The following is a 12,392-nucleotide window of genomic DNA, read 5'->3' on the forward strand; positions in this document are numbered from 1 at the left end:
GAGTGTTGGAATTTGTAAAGCTGGAGAATTGGGAATGTTGGCAAATTGGGGATGTCTGGAATGGTGAAGCTAAGGAATTAGGAATAATATCAGTAACAAAGTTGGTGAATCTGGAACATCGGGATTGGGGAGGCTGAGGATCGAAGGTTTTTGAATTAGGAGATTGAGGAATTAGAGGTCAGGAATGGGGAGACTGAGGAATCAGGGGATGTTGGGAATGGGGAAGTTGAGGAAATGGGGATATTTGGAATCTCTGTTGGGCCCAGGGATGTCAGGAATGCGGAGGCTGATGAATCGGAGTCAAGAATTGGGAGACTGAGGAATCAGGGATGTCAGAAATGGGGAGGCTGAAAAATGAGGGCTCGGGAATGGGGAGTGGGGATGTTGGGGATGGGAAGACTGAGGAATCTGAGGATGCAGGAGTTCAGGGATTCCCCGAATTTGTGAGGGCTCTGAAACTGTGAGGTTTGAAATCTACCATTCTTACCTAGTCTGACCTAGCAAGCCAACCAGTTCAAGGCCAATTAAGCAATTAGGGCTGGACAACAAATACTGGCTTTGTCGGCGACGCCCACATCCCATGAATGAATAAAGGGAAAATGATGCTGACATTGAGTTGGGATTAGGACAACACGCCTTTTGTGGCCATTTCTCAAAGACTAAGCCTTTTGCCTGATCTCTCAGTTTAGTTCAGATTGATGTTTGTTAGTCTGATTTGAAGTCCAAGTACAGGTGGTATTTACTGATGCTCCCTGTTTAGGGTTGATATCATCACTTCGTACCAAGTGTAAACCAGAGTCTAAGGAGAGATACTGGGTCTGTTATGGATGGAATAAGAAGGTTCAGTTTGCTCAGTTGGCTGCACAGCTGATTATTGATACCAACAGCATGGGGGCAATTCCTGCATCAGCTGAGGTTCCCACGAAGTAGTCTCATTCCCAACTTTCACCTCACCTAATGCATGGTGGCCATCAGCAATCATCTCTCTAATCAGAGAGCACTGTTATGCTCTGGCAGGACTATGGTGAGTTTGCCCTTTATCTTTATTAGGCATGAGTTGGATTTCAGGTTGTCCCACCCATTAACACCAGTGATTTTACAAGAAATGATTAAGTTATGGCTAACAATGAGGGGATGTGATTGTCATCACTGTTACCGTTGGTTATCAGCACATGTTCAGTGATTTGTCATTGATTAATGAGGGAATTAAATTTTTTTCACCTCTGATCTCCCCCCCAAAAAAACTCCCCTACTTTAGGCTTCACTTTTCCCTCAGAATTATGACCCTTGGTTCCTCCCCTTGGATTTCCTAGCCTGGTCAGCTCACAGGTGATCTTCAGCTTCCTTGGACCTGGTCGCATAATGGCTGGCTTGAAGGGAGCACCGCTGACCTAATGTCACAAAGATAAATCAGACAAAAAGAAAATGTAAACATTAAAGGCAAACTTAAATGAATGTCAACACTCATAACGCACGCCAATTCCCACTGTACCCACGGGCAAGAGAAGGTCGTAAGTGGACACTGTGCTCCCTCTGCTGGGGGATGAGTACAACTGCAGAACTGAATAGCAAGATTTTTATTTCTAATCGAGAACGTCCAGTCTGCACCAACATTCAGAAAGGCGTTCTACTCAAACACATGCCCCCAACAACCCACCCCTGTTGCAATGCATTTAGCATGGCTAATCCACCTAAACAGCACATTTTTGAACTGTGGGAGGAAACCACAGCACCCACCATAATGAGAGAACATGCAAACTCCACACGTACTGTTGTTTGAGGCTGGAATCGAACTTTAAGTCGAGCAGTACGAGGCAGCAGTGCTAACCACTGAGCCACCTCGAACAACAGTCGGAGATGTTATTAAACAGCTCTCGAAAAGGTGGGATTTGAACCTAAACCTTCAGGATCAGAGTTGGGACGCAACCATTGCACACGTTCTCAAGGGAGACAGGAAAGTGAATCCTTAGGTGAACATTCGCCACCTGTATACAATTAATCAACTAAATAACTATATTGCTGTGAGGAAAGGTCACCGGACTTGAAACGTTAACTTTTTTCCCCCGTAGATGTTGCCAGACCTGCTGAGCTTTTTCAGCAATTTTTGTTTTTGTTCCTGATTTATGGCATTCGCAGTCCTTTAGGTTTCAACGGGGATTAGACCGTTAACTGTCTTTCCAGAGACGCTGCCAGACCTGCTGAGTTTCGCTAGCACTTTCTAATTTTTATTTTAGATCTCCAGCGCCGTGAAATGAAATTACTTTGAAATGAACAAAAAACGTGTTGCGTCAATCTCAGCTTCAGCAGAAAGTGCGGGTGGGATTAAAACGGCGAGGGAGGGAATGCACTGATGTACCAAGGGCTGCAGGATCTCTGTTGCGTGTGGACTGCCCTCATTCACTAGCTGACAGCTCTATTAATAGCGGCATGGTCAAGCGGCAGTATCACCAGCTTCCAAAATTAGCTGCATTCTCATTCCGCTCAGACACTTGGGTGTCCAAGAGGAGAGCTGCGGCTGAAGCTGGGGAGGAAAGAGTTGCTGGCGAGGGTAATAACTGCGGGCGGGAAAGCCTGCTGGCAGTAGGAGCTGATGAGGGTAATCGATGTTAGAGACAAAAGGGTTGGTGGCAGTCATAAGTACTGAGGGTAAACGCTGGTGGGTTAGAAGGTGCAGTGTGCAAACTGGTGCCAGTTAAAGATGCTGGGAGTAATAGGCCGGGGGAGGGGGTAAGAGTGAGTGTGGCAGTATCTGGTGGGTGGGGGTAATAGGTGCTGGGGCAGTAAAAGGCAGTGGGGGTAGGAGGTGGTGTGGGGGGGGGGCGTTGAGAGGTGCTGTGGTGTGTGGGGGGGGCGTTGAGAGGTGCTGTGGTGTGAGGGGGGGGTGAGAGGTGCTGTGGTGTGTGGGGGGGTGAGAGGTGCTGTGGTGTGAGGGGGGTTGAGAGGTGCTGTGTTGTGTGGGGGGGGGTGTTGAGAGGTGCTGTGGTGTGAGGGGGGGGTGAGAGGTGCTGTGGTGTGTGGGGGGGTGAGAGGTGCTGTGGTGTGAGGGGGGGTGAGAGGTGCTGTGGCGTGTGGGGGGGTGAGAGGTGCTGTGGCGTGTGGGGGGGTGAGAGGTGCTGTGGCGTGTGTGGGGGGGGGGGGGCGTTGAGAGGTGAAAACTGCGCGGCTGATGGAGACACAAGGTCCGTACCTGAACTGCTCGGCCCTGCTGTCTCCCCTGGGCGTGCTCCGCTCGCTGCAGATCCTGTTCGGCTGTGTCACCCTGAGCCTGGTGGCCCACGATGGGGGTTACGGAGCGGCGTACGGCCACTTCTGCATGTTCGCCTGGGCCTGGTGCCTAACGCTGAGCGGCCTGATCGTCTCGTTCGAGCTGGCCCGGTTGCAGAGTTGCGTGAGGCTGTCCTGGGAGAACTTCACCATCTCGTTCGCGATGCTGGCCGTTCTGATGGAGCTCACCGCCTCCGTGGTCTACCCGGTCTACTTCGTGCAGCTCGACTGCGGGGGCCACAGTTGCGAGTCCAGGGACTTCAGGATCTCGGCCAGCGTCTTCTCGGGGCTCACTTGCATCGCCTACGGGGTGGAGGTGCAGCTGAGCCGGGCCAAGCCGGGTCACATCGGCGCCTACATGGCCACCACCCCGGGGCTCCTCAAGGTGGTCCAGGCGTACGTGGCCTGCATTATCTTCGGGGCCTTGGCGAACGGCAGCGAGTACAGCCGCTACCCGGCCACCCAGTGGTGTGTGGGGGTCTACTCCGTCTGCTTCATCCTCACCTCCCTGGTCATCGGCTTCAATGTTTCCGGCCGGACCGGGGCCCTCAGGTGCCCCTTCGACAGGCTGGTGGTCCTGTACACCTTCCTGGCCACCCTCTTGTACCTCAGCGCTGCCGTGGTCTGGCCCATCTTCTGCTTCGACAGCAAGTACGGCTCGGTGGAGAGGCCGCCTTCCTGCTCTCTGGGGGATTGCCCCTGGGACAGCCAGCTCATCATCACCATCTTCACCTTCATCAACCTCATCCTCTACCTGGCCGACCTGATTTACTCCCAGAGACTCCGCTACATCCCAGAGCCTTGAAGAAACGCCCCTCTCCCCGTGGGCGCACAGAAAATCCTCATTATTTTATTGCAATTTAAAATTAAAATTCACTCACGAAAAGAACTTTTAACTTAAAGCAGTTCTGCACGGATCAAGAAGAACAAACACTGGGATTTGACGTTGCAAATGCTCAAAGATGGGAAATTGCATCACCCAGGTCGCGATGTCTGAAAGTTCAAACACTAATCGAATTCACTGTTAGGTGGTCACTTGAAAACATTGTCCCTCCGTGATATCAGGATGTGTGCTGGACAGTAGGTACCGTGTTATTATAGAGAGTGCCAAACTCGTGACAGCATTCTGAGGAAGGGTCACTCGACCCGAAACATTAACTATGGATTTCTCTCCACAGAAGCTAACGGACCTGCTGAACTTTTCCAGCTATTTCTGTTTTTGTTTGTGACAGCCTTTGTATTTATCACATAGGGTTTATATTTTGGTATGACGAGGGGCAGGACAACAAAGCAAACGTTCCTTCAGTTTTGTTTCTATTATCTATTGCACACAGACACGGTGACATGATCTATACCATGGACGTAAAGCTAAAGAAGTGAGCGTTGCCCCGTACCGCCTGTCGGAAGTCCCAGCCAGCTAATTGTTTCTTATCACCCAAAACGACATGCCCCTCTGTTTGTACACTCTCTCCCCCCCCCCCGACCCTTGTTTATTCAGCTCCCCCTTGAGTGCTGTGTCATTCTCATCAACCACATGCTGACGTATCAGATTGCACATTCCCAACACTGCCTGGATAAAGAACTTTCTCCCGAATCTCTTCCATTGGTTTATTACTGTCTGTGTGTCACAACTTTGATTCCTTCCCACACTAACGCAACCACTACTAACTCCCTCAACCAAACTGCAACCATTCACTATACCATTACAACTACCCTACCAGACTCTTTCACAATTTTGAAGACATCTATCAGATTACCCTCCATCTTCTTTCTTTGTTAAAAAATGCCTTATTTATTCAATGTTTCCTAATGGGTATAAACTCTCAGTTGTATGGTCATTCTTGCAATGCATCGGTGTCTTTTTTTTATATAATCATGGAGACCAGAATTGTTTGCAGTACTCCACCTTGGCTTTGATCTAGGTTCTATACAAGCTTAGCCTTATTTCTCTGCCTTTCATTTCTATCCCTTAGAAATTAACCCTTCTGCTTAAATATATTTGCCCCTATTAGACTGTAGCGATACCTTTAATTATGATAGCAGATTTGTGGTCTGTCTAAAATAACGACATTAATATTAAATTCAGGTTGTGACACCTTGTAGCATAAAGGGAGGCAATTTGAACTGTCACTGCTTTGTTGCCCCCTTTGCAAGTGTCCTCTAAATCTGTTTCACACGTTGCCTCCAATTGTTTGCAGTTATTTAAAGTGAAGCAGTGAAAATGTTCTAAATTCTGACGTTACAGGTATATCATTTATCTTTGTCTTCCTTTTTATCTGTAGAATGTTGCAAAATACTTACTGGAGTAACTTTGAAGTGTGTATGGATATGCCTGTATACCAGATAAAACATAGCATTCTTGCAAGCAAGAGCTTATTTCTCACTTCAGAGTTCTACATTGAACAAAAAGCCAAATCACTAGCAGCAGCTAATTGTGTACAAAAGTAGCTTGAGTTACCTCATGAACTTAAATCTCTGGCTGTTCTGCTTCACAATGCTGCTTTGTATATATATCTCAGGATTTAAGGCCAATGTTTCAATGCTGTAAATGTTCTTTGGGAAAGATGGAAAATGTAAGTCTCTTGTTTTTGATCAGTTTGAATTTCAGCAAGAGGAGTGATAAAGGGACGTTCTTTGTTTTATTTCAGTGGAATCAGCACATTTTACTAGTGCCATTGGGAGAATGAAACTGAAATGCATGTCCAACTAGGCCTGAATAAAGCATCTGCTGAAGCATTCTGTACTGTGTGACCAGAAACCAAATGTTAAAAGCTTACGGGGTCATTTTTTGGGCAGAATGAGGCTTCTGCATTTAAATGTATAAACACATACAGATTGAGTGCCTTGGAAGCTAAACTAGGATCAAAGTATCTATTTGAAATAACAAGTAGCATAGCTTATATCATAATATTGCAACAGAGTCTCACTCAATAACAATTAACAGTACAGATTGTCGAATGTCATTTAGGAGATTAAACATTGCAATTGAAATTAATTTATCCTCGAGCATAAATATAATGTTTTTTGACAATGTACTGTATAACAAAAATAAAAGCTAAGTATTTCCTCATGTTTGTATCTGATACTTTACATCAATTTGTCAGAGACAGGGAAAGCCTGATTTATCCTGTTGCATTGAAAGTAAAGCAGGACAGATCCAACAATAACTCTGTGTGGAGGACAGAAGAGTCATTATTTTGGGTGTGTATGGTCGAAGGAAGGTTGGTCAGCTCAGATGGCTGGAGTGTGAGGCAGAATGATGCCAACAGCATGGGTTCAGTTCCTGCACTGGCTGAGGTCGCCATAAAAATCTTGACTTTGCACCTCACCTGAGGTGTGCTGACCCCCAGCTTAAATTCACCACTAATCATTGCACACTGTCGTGAGAGAGAGCTGACCTCTGGGGCTATGACCTTTGCCATGCCAGAACAGAAACTCCATTCAAAGCAGGCACAATCAATCTTTGAAACCCAGAAACAGAAAATTTTTAAAGCAATCAAACAAGCTGAAGTTTTTTTTCGTTTATTTTGCAGTTTCCTCTTATTTCTGTTGTACACTACTGAAATGTGATACACTAGTTGCCTAAGAAGGAAATCACTTGCCTTATCACCTTCTTAGGATGACCCAAGTGTATCAAAGCCAACAGGTCTCTGACCTGTAATCTCTGTAACTACACCTGCAAGTGTGGCACACAATTTTTACACAGTAAGGTTCCACAAATAGAAGTCAGATTTTGATTTTTGATTGTTAAATCTTGACTGGGACGCTATGGGACATGTCTGCCATTACTTTGAGAAAATGCCATGGGATCTACTATCTATCTTTATGATGTATGTGTGGTAGTCCCTTGGTACAAGGCTGACATTTTCTCATGGTAAGAACCTGTTTGCTGAGTCTTCTAACTGATGCACTGCAGTTACCACTTCTTTAGCTGATCAGGAAATTGTCCCACTTTTGCTGCTTGCCAGAGGAAAGATTTACAGATTTATTTTTGATATGGTGCACCTTCCATGGTCATCATGTCCTGAGATGGATTTTGGCTCTGGAAGTTCTGACCTGAAGATCTGGATATGTAGTAGAAAATCACTCGGAGACGCAGAGAGTTCCTCAAGAAGATGATGTTTTATTTGCAAATAAAAGCCGTGACAATCCAGAAGTATTTTCCTGGAGTGCCCCCGAGCCTCTTTGACTTACACCTCTTATACCATTTCATTATCAGTCTCTCAGTCTCTCGCTCAGCTTATCAGCGTGCCCAGCTGCGACAGTCCGAGTTATCTTATCTCAAACCAATGAAGTCAGCCTGTCTTATCTTTCCACTCCCGCCACTATGGTTTTTTTCCTCTACTTCTTAATTCATGATATAATGACTATTCATTTCTTATCTTGCCACAATGGTTTCTTCTACGTCTGACTTATCTCTAACTTATTCTATTATAAATATGTTTCTACTGCTAGTTCCACCACAATGGTTTTCCAACCTTAAAGTGACCCCTACCTTATGTTAGTATTTATCTTGTCACACATCACATTATCCTACACATGCCAGCATGAATGCTCACACAATTACTCTACTTTATCTATTACATGTTTATCCATGCTTGTCTGTGTGCCCCATAACTGCTGTGGGCTGAACTGATTTATTAGCTTTGTCCCTTGTTCAATCTCCCTTCCTTGTCACATCTTGCTTAATGTGTGATTACTTGTTTGAAACAGTCTTTGCCAGCCTCCCATTATCCTAACAGTTTTCAAATTTTATTTTCCATAGATACTACAACTGTGTCACAAACTTTCTCCGTAGTAGACATAGTTTTGCTCAATTGTGTGTTCTAAAACACTGCACCACCATTTGATAATGCAGTACTTTTAGTACTGCACTGATGTGTAAGTCTAGATTTATTGTGCTGACATCTTGGATGGATTTTATGTTCACAAATTTATATTTCAAAATCAAAATAACTAACTGCATCAAGTAGAACATGGAACTATATTCCTGTTTGTAGTGAATTTACAGTCATAGCCATAGAGCTGTACAGCATGGAAACAGAGCTTTGGTCCAACTCATCCATGTCTATCACATATCCTAAGCAAATCTACTCCCATTTGTGAGCATTTGACCCATATCCCTGTAAACCCTTCCTATTCTTATACCCATCCAGATGTATTTCAAATGGTGTAATTATACCAGCCTCCACTACTTCCTCTGACAATTCAGTCCATACACACACCACCCTCTGCATGAAAAAGTTTCCCCTTAGCTCCCTTTTTAAATCGTTCCCCTCTCACCTTAAACTTATACCCTCTAGTTTTGGGCTCTCCTCCCCCACGGAAAAGATCATGTCTATTCACCCTATCCATGCCCCTCATGATTTTATAAACTTCTATAAGGACACCACTCAATCTCCAATGCTCCTGGGAAAATAGCCCCAGCCTATTCAGCCTCTCCCTGTAGCTCAGACCCTCCTAGCCTGGCAACATCCTTGTTAAAACCGACAGAACTGTGGATGCTGTAAATCAGAAACATAAATAGAGATTACTGGAAAAGCTCAGCCGGTCTGGCAGCATCTGTAAAGCGAAATCAGAGTTAGTGTTTCAGGTCCGGTAAGGAAGGGTCACTGGATCTCAAATGTTAACTCTAATTTCTCTTCACAGGTGCTGCCAGGCCTGCTGAGCTTTTCCAACAATCTATATTTTTGTCACATCCTTATCAATCTTTTCTGAACCCTTTCAAGCTTCACAACATCTACAGCAGGGAGACCAGAATTGCATGCAGTATTCTGGCTGAGACCCCCCAACAAAACAAATCTTACACCTGGACGATATTTTCCATTCTTGCTGTCCACTTTTGCTTCCATTTCTCCCTTTCATCAATATCCTCCCTACAGGTGCCGATTACCTACCTTCACAATCCACATGACATCTTTCCAAGACTCACCTCTATCCATGTTAGGAGTTGATTAGCTTGGATGCCTGCTACTTGATGCAGAATGATGCCAACAGCTGAGGTTCTCTCACAGGCTGAGGTTACCATGAAGGTCTCGCTTTCTTAATCTCTTCTCTCACCTGAGGCATGGTCCTTAGGTTAAAACCACCACCAATTTTCTCTTTCCCTAATGAAAGAGTAACCCTATGGTCCAGAAGAACTATAGGAACTTTACTATGCATGTCATCATGGAAGTGAGCCAAGGCAAATATCAGAGATTTCCAAAGGTAAACTGTACACTTACAACTTACATGATATTACGTATTATATTGTTATAAATCTGTTCGATAAGGCTGAAGATAATAGGTCCTGATAATAGACTTAACAATGGGCTATTAAATGAATGGAATTATGCTAAGTCAGTCAGGTCTGATAAGATTTTGAACTGCAGAAAATCAGAAACTGCAGGCTGTACTGGACAAGGCATACATTTGGACAAAATATTTTGGTTTTCTCCTGTGCATGCATTAGTCCAAATAAAGCATGCATTTGGCCAAAACATTCTGGATTGGTCGTGTGCACAGATAATTTCAAATAAGGCTCATACTTGGTACAGAGGCCTATGTATAAAGACCCTGAAGAAATCCTTTTGTTCAGCATAACTTTAAAGGTTAATGTTGCAATAAGTACCCTATGTCAGGAGGAGGCACGGTGAAGATGTCAAGCAGAGTTTCAGCCTGGCCAGCTGCTAACTCTCCTGGGTAATAACATTTGGGTTTAGTCACAGAAATCAAGGTAGTGAAAGAGAGTGATTAAGAAACCTCCTACAGTTAAAAGTGTGTATTATTTGTTTAATTACTTAATAAATTAGTTGTGTTTTATAGAGCTCTAAGTGTCTCACCTGTATCTTCATCTATATATATACTGCTGTGTTTCAGAGATGCGCAACAAATCACTCAATGGATTTTTGTATATTAGGTGAGATTAGAATAGTTTGCAATCGGAAGGCATGGTTACAACAACAACCTGTGTTTATTAAGCATTTTTGATGGCGCAAAATGTCCTGAGATGTCAGGGAAGCATTTTCAAACAAAATGTGACACTAACCAATGTAATTATTGGGGGTCAATAAAAATGGAAAGAACTGTGGATGCTGTAAATCAGGAACAAAAACAGAAGTTGCTGGAAAAGGTCAGCAGGTCTGGCAGCATCTGTGAAGGAAAAAACAGAGTTAACGTTTTTGATCCGGTGATCCTTTCTCAGAACGGAAGGGTCACCAGACCCGAAATGTTAACTCTAATGATTTGGGTCACTTGAATGAAAGCTTGCTTAAAGAGGTAGGATTTAATGTGATCCGGATTCTTCAATTGCCTGTTTGTCACCAGTTTGTGAGTGGCAAGTAGTGAACTTAGTGCAGGATATTTATCTATACACCCAGTCCGCATTATCTGTGAGGGTTGGGGGCATGGACGTCCTGCAGAGAATTAAAAAATCCTGGAATACCGCTGCTGTGTACCATGAAGGGCCGCCTAATTAGATTATCAAAGACAATAGGGAAAGAAAAAAAATGTGAGTCTGGGGCTGGCCTCATGAGCACATGGATAAAGAGGACTGAGTGTATGCCATAGAATATCATAAACAATGTCCATCATCATCATCTTTGAAGCATTAACAACATAGTTCTATTCCTCCATTTTGACAAATCAAAGGTCACATATCAAAATGATAACTGTTTCTCTCTCCACAGGTGCATCCAGATCCTCAATGATTCTCTAGTACTCCCTGTTTTTGTTTCAGATTTCCAGCATCAAACAGTGCTTTGTTTTATTTTGATTCTATTCCTCCATTCTTTCTGTATAGCCCTGTAAATTTCTCCTTTCAAGTATGTACATGTATCCAATTCTCATTAAAATTTATTATTGAATCTGTTTCCACCAGGTGAAACGACTGCCCATTTACTTGCTCCCTCGTCACTATCCAAGGCCCCAGACATACCTTGCAGGTGAAGCAGCGATTTACCTATACTTCACGCAATCTAGTTTGTATTCACTGAACACAATGTGATCTGCTCTACACTGGGAAAATGAAGCGCAGAGTGGGTGACTGCTTTGCAGAACACCTATACTGTCTGTAAAATGTTCCCAAGTTTTCCAATACCTGCCACTGTAAAACACCAGCCAACATTTCTGTCTTGGACCTGCTGCAGTGTTTTGTCGAAACACAAGCTGGAGGAACAACACCTCATCTTTTGCTTAGGTATCTTACAACATTCAGGTCTAAGTATTAAGTTTAACAATTCCAGAGAATGAAACTTCCCTCCATGTTTGCTACTCATGGGTTGCTCCCAGCACAGTCAACCCATGTTCAACTATTCACACTTCCTGTTAGTACTGATAGAGCATTCATCTCTCTCACCGCTTAATATCAACAATCGTTAGTCTTTTTTCTCTTTTTCTGGGCTCCACCTATGCAAATAACACCTTCCCCCACCCATTCCCCATCATCAGCATGAGCTACCACCATTTCCCAGCTGTCTTCAGTTCTGATAAATAGTTATGGACTCAAAATGTTAACTCTGTCCTCTCGCCAAAGATGCTGCCAGACCTGCTGAGTTTCTCCAACACCTTCTGTTTTTACTTCAGATTTCTAGTTTCTGCAGTATTTTTAGATTTTAGCTTATTATTGTCTCTCTGGATTTTTTTTTGCCATTTGTTATAAATGTATCTCCTCCTCTGCCACCTAGAAGCAGTTTTTCATGATTAAATTAATTGGTGCAATTTACAATTGGAAACAAGATGTCAATCTCCTCTGCTCCAAGAAGAACATTCCCAGTTTTGCTAGGCTGTAACTTAAATAGACAAGTTTAAACCCCCCACATTTTTTATTCATAATTTCCCTCCAAGCTTGAACAATAATATCATCCTTATAGAATTTGCATGTATAAGCAAAGCCATAATGAAAATACACAAACACAAAATGCAAAAGAAACTCAGCTGGCCTGGCCATATCTGTGGAGATAGGAACAGAGTTGATATTTTGAGTCTGGTGTGATGCTTCTTCAGAATCAAAAGGTGAACAGGTTAAAATGAATCCTTCTTCTTCAGTTCTCTGCCCAAAGTTACAGCACCATAATCACCAGAATAAAATGTGAGGTTATGCACTTTGGTAGGAAGAATAGAGGAGCTGAATATTATTTAAATGGAGAAAG

General features: G+C 43.7%; 1 protein-coding gene across 2 annotated transcripts; it reads left to right on the forward strand.

The window, feature by feature from the left end:
• The first annotated feature begins 2,351 nt into the window (after positions 1 to 2,351).
• LOC125463820 (myeloid-associated differentiation marker-like protein 2) lies at positions 2,352 to 6,285 on the forward strand. Of its 2 annotated transcripts, XM_048555568.1 has the most exons (2): positions 2,352 to 2,596; positions 3,239 to 6,285. In XM_048555568.1, the coding sequence occupies exons 1-2, from the start codon at positions 2,591 to 2,593 to the stop codon at positions 4,067 to 4,069; spliced, it is 837 nt and encodes a 278-aa protein (XP_048411525.1). In that variant the 5' UTR covers positions 2,352 to 2,590; the 3' UTR covers positions 4,070 to 6,285. The 2 variants fall into 2 exon arrangements, with proteins under 2 accessions (XP_048411525.1, XP_048411524.1); XM_048555567.1 differs by lacking the exon at positions 2,352 to 2,596 and having other exon boundaries at positions 3,149 to 6,285.
• Positions 6,286 to 12,392: the final 6,107 nt, after the last annotated feature.

The sequence above is a fragment of the Stegostoma tigrinum genome, chromosome 22 (genome assembly GCF_030684315.1).
Source record: "Stegostoma tigrinum isolate sSteTig4 chromosome 22, sSteTig4.hap1, whole genome shotgun sequence".
Taxonomy (NCBI): domain Eukaryota; kingdom Metazoa; phylum Chordata; class Chondrichthyes; order Orectolobiformes; family Stegostomatidae; genus Stegostoma; species Stegostoma tigrinum.